General features: G+C 44.6%; 1 protein-coding gene across 2 annotated transcripts in view; it reads right to left on the bottom strand.

Moving 5' to 3' along the window:
* Nucleotides 1-4,615: 4,615 nt before the first annotated feature.
* Nucleotides 4,616-14,623, bottom strand: part of ZC3H12B (zinc finger CCCH-type containing 12B) — a 490,484-nt gene continuing 480,476 nt past the window's right edge. Inside the window, exons 8-10 of one of the 2 annotated variants that reach the window (XM_055269215.2) lie at nt 13,236-13,470; nt 12,479-12,585; nt 4,616-10,701 (exon numbers count right to left, since the gene is read on the bottom strand). In XM_055269215.2, the coding sequence (XP_055125190.1) occupies nt 9,281-10,701; nt 12,479-12,585; nt 13,236-13,470 (1,763 nt within the window). In that variant the 3' untranslated portion in view covers nt 4,616-9,280. The remainder of the gene's footprint in view (nt 10,702-12,478; nt 12,586-13,235; nt 13,471-14,623) is intronic. The other variant, XM_063635297.1, reaches the window with a different exon arrangement.

The following is a 14,623-nucleotide window of genomic DNA, read 5'->3' as shown; positions in this document are numbered from 1 at the left end:
CTATGCACCAAACAGCAGCTGAAAGCCAGAAAGAATATTTTCTTTGTCACTTCTGCACTCTTTTGGCCTAGAAAAGATGAGTGTGGGCTTCCCTGTGATGTGCATTAGAGCCAGAGAAATATCTTAGGGACTGATCCAGAGCCCCTTCTCTGTGGTCACCAAATCCCCTCAGAAACTCACCTCATCTTAGAGTGCCTACCACATGTCAGCCCTGAGCTACCAAGAGATAGGGATGAATAAACCATGTTTTCATTCCTTAGAGCCTTCAGCCTGGTGAGGAAGGACAGAGTGACCAAATGATAACCTGATGCCTCTGCTAGGTGCCTTAAGGGATTTCTGTAAATGGCCGCACCAAGAAATGATGGAGAGAGCTTATGCTAAGAAAATGCCAAAGAGGAATTTGGTAATAAAACTGCTGTGCTAGAGCCCAGTCAAGGGTTTTAACTTGGATTAGGACCCCCAGAGTGTCTACAACACTTGAAAGGATATACTAAGTATCATTGTGGGTATGTGTATAATCATTTTTCTAGCTTTTATTGAGTTGTCAAAGGGATCCATTAGTCCAACAGCCCAGCAGTGTTAAGATCTTTCCTGTGTATGATCCAAGCATTAGGTATGGGCATAGCAGTCTTGTGCAACATCAGTTTCCTTCCAGCTCTTCCCTGTCCTCTCACGATGGCAAATGCTAGAAGTCTGTTGGCATCTTGGAATGGCAGAGCTGGAAGAGTCCTCAAAGAACATATAGGCCACATCTAGTGAAGGAATTTGCAGATGTGTACTCCGGGAGGTACTCCAGTGCCTGCTCTGTGGGGAGATAGGTGCCATAAGCTCTGGGTTCCCATCCAGCACTTCACCAGATTCTTATGTATTGGAATCATATATGAGATTTCTTTGGAAAGATGTTTTTGTTTTGTTTTGCTTTTGTTTTTTTTGAGACAGCCTCACTCTGTCGCCCAGGCTGGAGTACAATGGCACGATCTCGGCTCACTGCAACCTCCACCTCCTGGGTTCAAGTGATTCTCCTGCCTTAGCCTCCCAGGTAGCTGGGATTACAGGTGCCCGCCAGCAAGGCCGGCAAATTTTTTTGTATTTTTAGTAGAGACGGGGTTTCGCCATGTTGGCCAGGCTGGTCTCAAACCCCTGACCTCAGGTGATCCACCTGCCTTGGCCTCCCAAAGTGTTGGGATTACAGGCATGAGCCACCGCACCTGGCCAGAAAGATGGGTTTTGCTGCTGAAAATAAACAAATAAATAAGGTCTGGAAGTCACAGTTCTAGTCTACGTCCCCCTACCCCCAATTGTATGCATTGAGACAGTGGGGCAGAAAAAAAAGAAGGGATTTGCCTAAGGCCACAGAGCAAGTTAATAGGTCAGTGTAGATCAGTGTTTTCTAGCAACTGTCAACATCACCTGGGTACTTGTTAGAAATGCAAATTATTGGACCCTATTCCTGACCTGAATCAGAAAGGGTGAGATTGGACAGCAGTCTTTGGCTTAGCAAGCCCTTAAAGTGATTCTGATGCACACTGAGGTTTCAGATGCACTGGTGTACAGGAAAAAGCTCGCCAAAGACCTGGGTTCCAGGCAAGCTCCACCACTTAAGAGGAGCAACCTTGGGCAAATCGTGCCACAGTTTTTTTCACCTGCAGGGAGATAATATTTGCCTCACATGCTTGTAAGGATTAAAACAGACAATAGATGGGAAAGTGTTGTCTAAAGCATATCATGCTTTGTATGTGTGCGTGGTGTAGGTTCATGCCAGGGTTGGTAAGCCTTGAAATTGGAACTCAGGTCTCTAGATAAATAACGCATTGTCATGCTTTCCCCTGGCCCTCAAAGACTGATCTAAAGATGAGGAGCAGACTACATGAGCTCATTTCTAGTCCAGGTCCAGAGAGTAAGAGCCAAGGGTCATTGTTGGCTGGTATCCTTCTGGAACCTGGGAGTTCTGAGGCCAGGTTGAAGGGCTTCAGATGGCAGGGATTGGTGGGTGGGGAGTGGAGCTGTCAGGAAGCAACCTTACTTAGCCTAGTGCCCATGGACCTTTTCTTTCTGATTAGAGATAAGAGACTGATTAGAAAGTCTGAACTGCAGACAATTTTCATTTTTGTTTTTATTTTTGGAGACAAGGTCTTGCTCTGTTGCACAGGCTTGAATGCAGTGGCACAATCATGGGCCACTGCAGCCTCCAATTACTGGGCTCAAGCGATCCTCCCACCTCAGCCTCCTGAGTAGCTGGGACTACAGGTGTTCACCACCATACCTGGCTAATTTTTGAATTTTTTGTAGAGACAGGGGTCCTCCTGTGTTGCTCAGGCTGGTCTCAAACTCCTGGCCTCAAGTGATTTTCCTGTCTCAGCCTCTATAGTGCTGGAATTATAGGTATAAGCCACCGTCCCCAGCCTGAAATGCACACATTTAACTGGGAAACAGCGGATAGGGGTCAAGGAAAGAGAGCATAGATGATATTATTATTCAACAACAGTAATTCAGAGATTCCCCTCTGATAGATAATTCATCAGTGGCAAAGAACATGGTTCCCGCGCCCAAGGAACTCCCTGTTTTGTGGTAGAGACGATGTGCCAAAGTGAGTGACAAGAGCTAAGAGGTATTGCTCAATATTCCTGCAAGGCCCACTGTTGGGAGGGACTAACAGTGGCTTGACCGGGGGTTGGACAGCTTGATAGAGGAGGTGACATTGGCACTGGGTCTTCAAAGTCAGAACAAGGAGTAGAAGGAAGGTCAAAGTCTGGAGAGGTTGAGAAAGCATGGTTGGGGGCACCAATGCAGGGTACAGGATAATTGGAACGTGGTGATATGTAGGACTTGGTATTACATGCGGCCTGAGGGGAGGTGGACAGGGATATGACCAGACTAGTTCATTTTCCACCTGAGATTAGGGCAGAAGCACTGGACGTTTGTTTTTTGTTGTTGTTGTTTCTTTGTTTGTTTGTTTGTTTGTTTTGAGACGGAGTCTCGCTCTGTCACCCAGGCTGGAGTGCACTGGCGCAATCTCGGCTCACTGCAAGCTCCGCCTCCCGGGTTCACGCCATTCTCCTGCCTCAGCCTCTCCGAGTAGCTGGGACTACAGGCGCCCGCCACCACGCCCAGCTAATTTTTTGTATTTTTTTAGTAGAGACGGTGTTTCACCGTGGTCTCGATCTCCTGACCTCGTGATCCGCCCGCCTCGGCCTCCCAAAGTGCTGGGATTACAAGCGTGAGCCACCGCGCCCGGCCCTGGACGTTTGTTGATTGTCCCTTCTTGGAATTCTAGTTCTTACCACTCTCCTTACCCTCATGCTGCCACTGCCCTCCAAGGAAGTCTTAATGTCTTACTTTATTCTCTGAGTGTGCTTCATTCCCCCACTGAGTGGAAGTTCCCCAAGATGGACTATTCCTCTTCTGTCTGCCTAGCTTAGTATAGGCCAGAACCCTATCCAGTACTCAGTAAGAACTTGATACATGTATGCCCGAGGAATGTGACAGGAAGAGTAAGAGACAGAACAGGAAAAAGGTGGGGAGAGATAAGTGCTCTTAGTCCCGTGGAGGATGATAACAAAAAAAGATTCTCATATTCACAAATAGCCTCTTCTAAAGGCTCGTAGACTGGGCTCTGCTGCAACCATCATGGCTACCTCTACCTTTAGAATGAGACTGGCCTGGAGCATGGTGGAGGGTGGGTAGGAGGCTCCAGAGAGAAGAACCAACTCCACTATGATAAAGGGCTTACCGGCCTGGGAGTCATGAGGCCTGGGCTTCCAGTACCTGCCTTTGCCACTAATTCTGTTAGGCCTTGGTCAGATCTCTTCAGTGCTCTTGGAGCCTCAGTTCACGCACTATACCCTGAAGGGGTTGATGCAGCTGAGCGCTCTTGAGTGTGAAGTGTAGGACAGTAGGCTCTTTTTGGCTCCGATATTCTGGCTGAGACAGCAGATTATGTATCTTTGGACCTGAGGCTATTCAGGGGAGAAACTACAGGCTGCATACAAAAATTAAGTCTGGGCCCTGGGCCCACCACTTGGTTCTGACTGGTGGGCAAAAGCAGGCCCAGCCCTGCCCTGTGGGGAGCACCAGTTTGATTAGCACTTGGAACTGTTAGGCTTCAGAATTTTGAGGACATATACTTACTGTGGTAAAATTCAGATGAACACATTTGGGGAAATCCCTGCCTTTATAGTTTATCTCAAAATATAAGTCGCAAGGACATAAATCTAATACTTTAGGAGCAGACTAGAGTATATGTATATGTTTGTGTGGTATGGCTTTTGTTGTTGTTGTTTTTTGTTTCTTTGTTTTTTGAGATGGAGTCTCACTGTGTCGCCCAGGCTGGAGTGCAGTAGCATGATCTCGGCTTACTGCAACCTCCAACTCTTGGATTCAAGCAATTCTCCTGCCTCAGCCTCCCGAGTAGCTGGGATTACAGGCGCGTGCCAAGACACCCGGCTAATTTTTGTATTTTTAGTAGAGACAGGGTTTCGCCAGTTGGCCAGGCTGGTCTCGAACTCCTGACCTCAGGTGATCCGCCTGCTTTGCCTCCCAAAGTGCTGGGATTACAGGCATGAGCCACCATGCCCGGCCCATTGTTGTTGGTATTCTTAAAGAAACAGAGCCATGAGTGGTTAGTAGACAAATAGTTTATGCAGTAAATAACTGTGGTTACAGTTCATTGTTGTCAGCAATACAGCATTTTCCATCACAATTATAGGTGAAACAAAACCTCATGAAGTAGTCATAGCACATTCATGCTAGTGAGAGCATATTACAAAGCAATGCACGTGCATTATAGGGGCAGACAAAACTGGGGAAGGGCTATATTTTCACTCACCTCTGGTTAACTTTGTGTATTTTGTCATTAAGACTTACATTATGTTTGGGTCAAACAAAAAACCCAAAGAGATTTTATAAAAGTTTACAACCATTAAACAGTATTGTTTAATCCCACAAATGGATAAAGCAAACTACTATAGCTCAACAATACACAAACCAGGACTAAAAATAGTCAATCTATGTATATAGCTAGCTACCATACAATAGATATTGAATATGCTGAGTCTTTACAAAGGCATTGACTGTTTTAGACAAGCAGGTTCCAGAAATACACTTGTTTGTTTCCAATGAGAACTAACTGTAGTGCCATTTCAGTTGAAGACTATGCACTCCTTAGTGTCAGACGCGAGGATAAGCAAACTAGGGGAAGGCAGAGGAGGGTTAGGAGGGAGACCTGAGCAGACTCTTTGGACAGCTCAGCATTACTTTCTCTGTGCAGATCCAGACCTGGTTCACAAAGTAGAACAAAGTGTATTGAAATTTTTGGCCCTCAAAAAGGGCATTTGTACAAAGTCCCATAGTCCCGTACTTACAGCACAGATTGAATGGTAACTGAGTGCCTCTCAAAATGAACTCTTCTATGTTAGAAGAAAACTCAGGGCCAAAGGTTAATGGAAATCAGTGTTTGAATTACTGTATAAAGATAATTTATTCCAAAATAGAAAAAAATGAATTTTAGAGAAGTATTCTCCTGGAAACTAGCAGGAGGTGGGCAGAGAGAGAGAGAGAGAGAGGGGGAGAGAGAATCATGCTATGTGTTTTATTACTTAGAAGAAGAAAAGTTTTGTAGACCATTTCCATAAGGCATCTGTCATTCTCCCATACCTGGCACCTTAAGAGAGAGTGCAATGGCTCGATATTACCTTTGAAAAGGCTTCTTTTCCTCTGAGTTGTCTTAACAGAAAGGGTGCCCTGGATTGACCATGCCACTCCGGGGTCACACTTCTCCTTTAGATCAAAATGAAAACAACAAAATCACAAAAAGAAGAAAAAAATCAGAAAAGCTACAAAATTGAAGGCCTCAACAGGCACAGACTTGCTATGAGGTCAGAAAATCAGTGAAATAAGTAAAATTACAAAGCACCTCTTGCAAAATATACTGTTTCTTGAAAACCACACAAAACGCTTTGTAGTAACCCCTGCTGAGTGCTTAGAGGTAAGTATCCTGAAGGACACATGCTTAGTCCCATGAAGGAAGCTTGATTTTATTATCAAGGCAGCCGAGGGGGTCCCAATGCTTCTTTGTTATTTGCTGTTTTATAATTACAGACAAAATGGAAAGTCAAGAAGTGCGTAGACCTCAATATAAAGAAAATGTTTCTCTAATAACTAGGAACCATGCTGTATTTATGTGTTCATAGTTGTATAGCTCCATTTGTAGATTCTTGCAGATGAGTCACTAACACTGACACTTTTTACACAAAATCCCTTTTGCAAGGACATATTAAATTTAATAGGCTAAAGAGAACTTATGCAATATAATGCTTGAAATTGTACACATGATAGCTGTGCAGTGGTAATAAAGAGGCCTTGAAAAATTGTTTTTGTCTATAAATTACTACTGCCCTTTAGAAATAAAAGCTCCCTCACAACCCCTGAGCTACTTCCCTGTGACACACAGTGCCACAAACCTCATGGTGATTCATTGCCAAACCTAGCTTAAGATGAGTTTTGTACATTTGTTTCTATACAATCAGGAAAAAAAGAGATACAATTTGTATCAACAAAAGGTCATTTCTGGTTATTTGAGGCATTGCTCCTAGCCGCTTTTGGTTCATACCAAAAAGAAGAATGAGAGGAGAATGACAATCGTTTTTAGTAAATCAGAAATACATATGCTGCCTTAAAAAATATTTTCTGTATTGGGAGGAGCTTACACACTTTCCGAGTACTAAATATGAACATGTTCAAGACAAATTGTAGGTGACAAGATGAATCTTGTGCTTCTCTGTAAATTGTACAGCTAGTGGATAGTGTGGTGCCATTCATGATCTTGGTAGGAAGATGAACTAACTGGCACATAGGCAGTAGCGTCATCTGAGATTGTCAAATACCCTGATTTAGACACGGGTCCGATTTAGAAAGTCCAAGAAGTTGAAGGTATGAAATGGTGTTTGTGTGAAATAGCAAGCACTGCAGTGGCAACTGGTCACTCTGTGGATCTACCTGATAGAAAATACTTTTACTCTTTTTCAATATGCTGGGGTATACGAAGATCAGAGGATAGGAGATAGAATGTAAAGCTGTGGTTAACTCAAGTGAAACATTGGTTAAGATGCAGTATTGATCAACTTGGACAGAGACAGAAAGCCAGAAAGCAGCATGCAAGCCATTGTCAAACCACCAGAAACAACCCTGACTACAGCCTCACATTCAGAGTGTTTCACAGTAAGAAACATTTATAGGCAGTGTCACACCTTCTCATGAAGAAACAAAAGGCCAAGGCCCGGCCTTCTCAACTTTCATGAAAAAACGATCATAGAAGTTAGCAATTTCCAGCTCAGGAAATAGTGAGCTGGTCATGGTTCGAAATATTGAAATATACAATGGATTCAAAAAGGGAATTCATTTAGTGCAGCTTAAAAAAAACAATAAACACCTCTTCTAGAGGCATTTAGCTATGAAGTTTTCCACCCTGAGCAAGATACAAGTTGCGCAAATGGTGTCGCCCAAACCAAAAGTCCTGCCGTCTAATAACTCATCTAACAATTATTTAACAGCAAGTGCACTCTTCGCATGGATTTAAAGTGCATAACTGAGCCAGCTATTAGCAAAGATGCAGTATCCCCTTTTGGAAACTTCCTTTTTCCACAAAGAAAATCCCCTGGTTTTGTTTCCTAGAGAAATTCTGTTCCACCAGTGATTGACCTTATTACCCAAAGGGTGGACAGGAAGAGAAAGTGGATACATGGCTGTGCACTGTCCTCCATTACATTTCATCCAATGATGTTGAATACTGCATAGGTCAGAAGTCCAAAGAGCATCCAATAGTCCCTCCTTGAGTGAAGCTTTTTTATTCACCATTTAATGCCACATGGGTTTGGCCATCTCTCCTGGGATAAGGGAAGTGGATTGTGGTAGTAAGTTCCCTGGTCCTTGTCAAACTCTTCTGAGCTTGTGTAGCACACACATACTATGCTTGGAACTTGAGCTTAACCATCAGTTTCTCTGCAGAAGACTGCAACCTGATCCCTAATTTGCTAAGGTGAAGAGACTTGGAAGGAGAACTGTTAATAAATGTTGGCAGGTAAAATGTGCAAAGGAAACAGAGTTGCTTTGCTCTGGTGCCTAAGAAAGCAATGTTCAAATATTGCCATATAATTTCACTCTCATAACTAGTTGAAACTATGAAATGTGACTTAAAATCATCAAGTCAGATTAGTGACCTATACAGCTATAGACGAAGGACCGTGTAGAGCCTACCCTCTCATTATCGCTATATAAAAGGTTATACAGAGATACACACACATCTCAAACCAAATATATATATTCATACATGCAATATAATTGCTAATAATAGATTTAAAATATAGTTCTAGAAGCTTCAATACGACCCTATAGCTTCGTTAATAAAGATTGAATGATCAGATATCCATGCAATAAAGTATGCATTTACTTTTAAATAGCTTTAAATATTTCTATTAGAAAAAACCTAAAAGGTTAATTCAACATATGATCTGATCCTGATGCTTTTGCTCTCTAAATTGGATATATCATCCATACTTTGTAATATAGAATATGTGACTACAAAAACTCTGATAGGCTGGGCACAGTGGCTCACACCTGTAATCCCAGCACTTTAGGAGGCTGAGGTGGGCGGATCACTTGAGGCCAGGAGTTTGAGACCAGCCTGGCCAACATGGTGAACCCCCGTCTCTACTAAAAATACAAAAATTAGCTGGGCATGGTGGTGCACGCCTGTAATCCCAGCTACCTGGGAGGCTGAGGCCATAGAATCACTTAAACCCTGGAGGCGGAGGTTGCAGTGAGCAGAGATAGTGCCACTGCATTCCAGCCTGTGTAACAGAGTGAGACTCTGTCTCAAAAAAAAAAAAAAAAAAGAAAAGAAAAAAAGGAAAACTCTGGTAATGGAATCCTCTGGGATTTCTTACATCTAGACCTCTCCCCCTGGGTTTTGTCCTCCATTACCTGCATGGTGCAGTGCAAAGGGGCATGGGACTTGGATTTAGAGGACTTGGGTGTGTGTCTTGACTTAGTCATTTGCTAGCAGTGTGACCCTGGCTAGCCACTTAATTCCACTGACCTTCACCTTCCTTCTCTATAAAAGAGAATGTTAGTAAGACGTACCTCACAGGGTTGTTATGCGCTTAAATGATATAAACACTGTAACTTGTAAAGCGCAACACAAATTATTAGTTACTATAATTATTGTATTAGTGTATTATTAGTACTAATATTCATATTTGTATAAATAAATAAGTACTATGTCATATCAACGTGCAGCCCTAAGCTTAGCAACAATCAAGGCTGCCAGTTGCTGGGCATCTGCTGTGTGGGGATTCTTCTCCATCACTGCAAGGACGATGTTAGAAGGGAAAATATTGCAGAGGTTCTTGTAGGTCTGATACTGGTGCTCTGGGATCATATGCTCCCTGGAATCATTGCACATTCCAACCCAAGGATTCCTCCAAAGCTGCTCCATCTTTTCAGGCACGCTCCGTACCATGACTGGCTCATAACATGGTTGCATGAGGCTGTTACTCAAGGGATAGGAGTGGTAGCCATAGGAGTCAGTTGCACAGGGCAGCGGGTCCCAGCTGGCATGCTGTTCCCGGCACAGGGGAGGTCGTCTTTGCCTCACGGGGTTGCTCTCATAGAGGCGGGAGTCAGAAATGCTATCCATCCGAGTCATCACCAGGGCACGGCCTGGCTGGGGGGTTGCCCCAGGATGGATATTGGGAGGCATGGGGTAGTCTGCAGGACAGCTGGAACGTGTTCCAGTTGATGGGTGCTGGGCATGCAGAGCTAAGTGGGGGACTGACTGTTTGTGGGGGCCTTGCTTAGAATCCTCTGGGCCATAGCTCTGCACTCGTGTTAAGGCTTCATGGTAACCATGAGGAAAAGGCTGAAGTCGGTTCTGGGATGCTGAGCGGTGCAGCTTCAAATTGCCTTCAGGATGGGTATCAGCTACAGCCAAATACACGTTGTTGTAGGAGGAATAGTTGTCATTCCTGGTATGGCTCACACGGCTGTCAGGACAGAGGTTAGGATTCCGGGCATACACCCCCCGGTCTACTTCAGCCATGTAATACTCTCGGTTATGCATGCTGTTGATGTTCAGTTTGGAGAAGTCACCTAACATTGAATAGTAGCCATGGTCCCCCATGGATTCAAACTTTGGGTATTGCTCAGCATAGCTAATAGGGGTCCCATGGCTGTTGGTAACCAGGATGGGAGGATACTGCATGCTGGCCATATGCTCCAAAGAGGCCTTCTGGTGGGAGAAATGGGAGGATCCTGGCACTGGGCTGCTGGCCGAACGGGTGTTGAGTGCACCCACTGCATGGCTTTTGGGGGGTGGGATTGTGGGAACACTTAGGGCAGTCACAAGCGAGGGGACAGAACTAGCCTCAGGCTTACGGGCAATGGACAGCCATTCCTCAGGCTCCACAGCCACAGACCGGATGCTGGGATCTGATTGGCGCTTGGGGGCCACACGTTTGACCTCTGAGGTTATCTCACCTTTGGCACTAGACATCCCTGTGCCACACTTGGCCAGGGTGCCTTCACTCATAGTTTTCACTGTGGACAGTTTGGCACTGATGCGGAGCTCATCAGCCACCGAACGCTGGGGTTGGTTGGCCCGCTCCGGATGGTAGTATTTGCACTTGTGGCCGTAGGTGCATTTTTTGCCTGAAAAATAATGCCTTGGGGTAAGACTCTCTCTCAGTGATGGAACCCTCCGTGCCAGAAACTGTTGTAACAATCTGGTCACTCAGGTTGGGGTTTTACTGTTTGGGGTAAAGGCAGAAAATTAACTGTCCACAAAGATGAGAGACAGACAACACCAAGGAGGCATCATACACTGTGATGGGAGAGAGAAAGTGGAAAGCTATGGAGAAAATTGCAGCATAAAAGCTAAGAGCTGGCTGGATGCGGTGGCTCCCGTCTGTAGTCCCAGCAATTTGGGAGGCTGAGGTGGGTGGATCACTTTAGCCCAGGAGTTTGAGACCAGCTTGGGCAACATTGTGAAACCCCGTCTGTAAAGAAAAATACAAACAAAATTAGCTGGGCATGGTGGTGCACGTCTGCAGTCCCAGCTACTCAGGAGGCTGAGGTGGGAGAATTCTTGAGCCTGGAAGGTCAAGGCTGCAGTGAGCCATGATCATGCCACTGCTCTCCAGCCCAGGTGACAGAGCAAGACCCTGTCTCAAAAAAAAAAAAAAAAAGCTAAAGCTGAGCAGTTGAGCAGTTTTAATTTTTCGATAATGTACAACTTTGCCTAGGCATAATCTGCATGCTGAAGCAGCATAGAGTAACAGAAAGCAGCATAGTGAAGTGCAAAGAGCACAGGTTTGGAGTCCAGTCAGATCTGAATTTCAATTCCAGCTACATCCCTTACTAGCTGTGTGACCTTGGTAAGTGACTTTATTTTGTGAGCCTCATTTTCCTCTTCTGTAAACAAAGTTCATCATCATGCCTATATCATAAGGTCATTGTAAAGATTAAATGAAATAATGAATATGAAAGTACTCTGTGACTTAAATGTTAATTGAGGACAAAAACCAAAACACCCCACAAAAACAAATGATCATCCAAAAAAACAGACATTCAAAATAGCCTCAGATCAAGCAGCCCATGTCTCAATGTTAGGCGCATAAATATTGTATCAGAGGGACTGGGGTAAGAGCATGAAAACACTCTAGAAAACTATATTTATTTAAAAAAAAAAATGGAAAGGGGCTGGGCACGGTGGCTCATGCCTGTAATCTCAGCACTTTCAGAGGCCGAGGTGGGTGGATCACTTGAAGTCAGGAGTTTGAGACCAGCTTGGCCAACATGGTGAAACCCCCGTCTCTACTAAAAATACAAAAATTAGCTGGGCTTGGGATCATGTAATCCCAGCTACTGGGGAGGCTGAGGCAGGAGAATCGCTTAAACCCGGGAAGCGGAGGTTGTAGTGAGCCAAGACTGCACCACTGCACTGCAGCCTAGGTGACAGAGCGAGATTTTGTCTCAAAACAAACAAACAAACAAAAAAACTGGAAAGGACAGATCTAAAGGAAAGTTAGTATTAATTGAAAGAGGGTGCAGTCACCTGCCTGAGACACATGTTCATCTTGGGGCCGAACTCAGTTTGGTATTTCCCTTTTACTTCCACATGCCATATAGGTTTCTTCATTTCCCTGCTCCCAGCAACATAGTTCAGGACTTAGGCAGCTAGAACACATGTGCTATTGTCACAAGTGACAACTAGTCTTTCCTTCAATTCTAGCTACCTTTTCCTCATTCAGTTTCTAAGATTTTTCTTTAAATACCTAACAGCGTACATGAAGACACAAACTTTAACTCAAAGACAGTGGACAAGCCAGGATTTCCCATTTGTAAGGGAAACCTGGAAGAGAAAAGTGTTCACAGAATCCTTATGTTTCCAGTGGTACAGAACTCAGTTTTGTACGTAGGTACTCACCATAAGGACATGGTTGCTTCTTATGCTCAGGAACAATGGGTCTCTTTCTTAAGAAATTTTCAAGGCTTGGGCCATGGCGTCCTAATGGATCATCTGGAGGCATAAATCTGAAAGCAAGTAAGCAAGAGGTGACTGCCTTCCTTTCTGTCCCCTACTCCTTACTAGGAGTTCAGATTTCCATTACCTCTTGCCTGTACTATTGTCACAGCCTTCTAATTGCCCTTCCTGCCTCAAGTCTATCCTCTGCTAATCTAGCAGTTCTTCCCTTTGTTGCCACTTTATCACATAGAAAGGATGATTTTCCCTGTTCATCATTCTTCCATGAACTACATGTTTGAGCCATACTGGCATGTCTGCTGGTTTCCCAACATGCTACCCACTTTCACACCTTCATAACTTTATTCATGATGTCCCCTTCACCTCTCATGCCTAGCAGCCCCCTTTCCTCCATCTGTAAACTTGATCTGAAATGTCGTCTCCTCTGGGATGCCTTTTTCTATTACTTCACATAGACAAAGCAATTTTAAAAAAACAAATTTTAACCGTAGCTCTTATAACAAAACATTGTGGTTGTCTCTTTCGCTCCTCTACTGCACTTTGAGTCCCTTAAGGGTGAGTCCTTTTCCTTATTCATCCTTTTATCTCTGTGGCAACTAGCAAAATGTATGATACACAGTAAGTGTTTGGTAAATGTTTATTAAAATGTAATCTATTCCTACTGATAACTTGGATATAGGCCTACTGGAAAGAAACGCACTTGTCATTCACAAAAGAATACATCAGCAACCGCTCCTCTATAAACTTCTTCCATTCTGGCTTTTCAACTTGAAGGTCTCGGTAGTTATCATTGGACACAATGATGCCATCAGAATCAAAAGCCAGTTTGACTATGAACCGGTCATCATAGCAGACAACCCTCCTGCCTTGGACTCTTCGGGATGGTGTGAAGACAAGAATCTTTTCCTTCTCCAGTTTTCGTAGAATATCTTGATCTGTCAAAATATGATTATATGCCACAGAGCAGAAATCATCTTTGGAAATTAACAGTATTACCCCAATATTAAAAATGCAAAAGATGGTACTGTTTTGCCCTTTGGCCAAAGCACCAGCTTTTTGGTTGTTGATTTCTTTTTTTTTTTTTTTTTTTTGAGACGGAGTCTCGCTCTTGTCGCCCAGGCTAGAGTGCAGTGGCGCAAACTCGGCTCACTGCAAGCTTCGCCTCCCGGGTTCAGGCCATTCTCCTGCCTCAGCCTCTCCGAGTAGCTGGGACTACAGGCGCCCGCCACCACGCCTGGCTAATTTTTTGTATTTTTAGTAGAGACGGGGTTTCACTGTGTTAGCCAGGGTGGTCTCGATCTCCTGACCTCGTGATCCGCCCACCTCGGCCTCCCAAAGTGCTGGGATTACAAGCATGAGCCACCGCGCCCGGCCTTGGTTGTTGATTTCTAACAGGGAAGTACTGAGGATGTGTCTGCCAGGAGGAAACTAAAGCATCTCTCCTAGGGACTTACATTTTTGGCTTCTGCCTGAGGGAAGGCCAAAACTAGGGTGAAACATCAAGATACAGCAACTGAGTGCTGACCCCCTTTCCTTTTGGTCTCCTAGTTGCTGAGGCAAGAAAGCTTGCTGGCTGGCCTTGAGCAGGGCTAGGATCTATTCTCAGACTGAGGCTCAAGAGCCTGTTCAGCAGATGGCAAATAGCTTCACACACAGCTCAGACAGCCATTCCTGGGACTTTCTCATTAGGCACATCAGGCAACAGCTGATGCTCAGAAGACTGTGGTAAATGAATGTAGAGACCCCTCTGCCATTAGGACTGCATCATGACTTTTGAAAACCTTATGCATTTTTGCTTTCCTGGGCCCCTTCCTCCATAAGAAATGCTAAATATTGGCTGGGCATGGTGGCTCATGCCTGTAATCCTAGCACTTTGGGAGGCTGAGGCGGGCAGATAGCTTGAGCCCAGGAGTTCAAGACCAGCTTGGGCAACATGGCAAAACTCCATCTCTACTAAAAATACAAAAAATAGCCAGGTGCAGTGGTGCATGCCTGTAGTCCCAGGTACTCAGGAGGCTGAGGTGGGAGAAAAACCTGAGCCCGGGGAGGTAGAGGCTGCAGTGAGCCATGATCACACCATGGCATTCT

Source organism: Symphalangus syndactylus, chromosome X, assembly GCF_028878055.3.
Source record: "Symphalangus syndactylus isolate Jambi chromosome X, NHGRI_mSymSyn1-v2.1_pri, whole genome shotgun sequence".
In the NCBI taxonomy this organism is placed as follows: Eukaryota; Metazoa; Chordata; class Mammalia; order Primates; family Hylobatidae; genus Symphalangus; species Symphalangus syndactylus.
The sequence above is the reverse complement of the archived record's forward strand: the minus strand, read 5'-3'. Positions and strand labels throughout refer to the sequence as shown.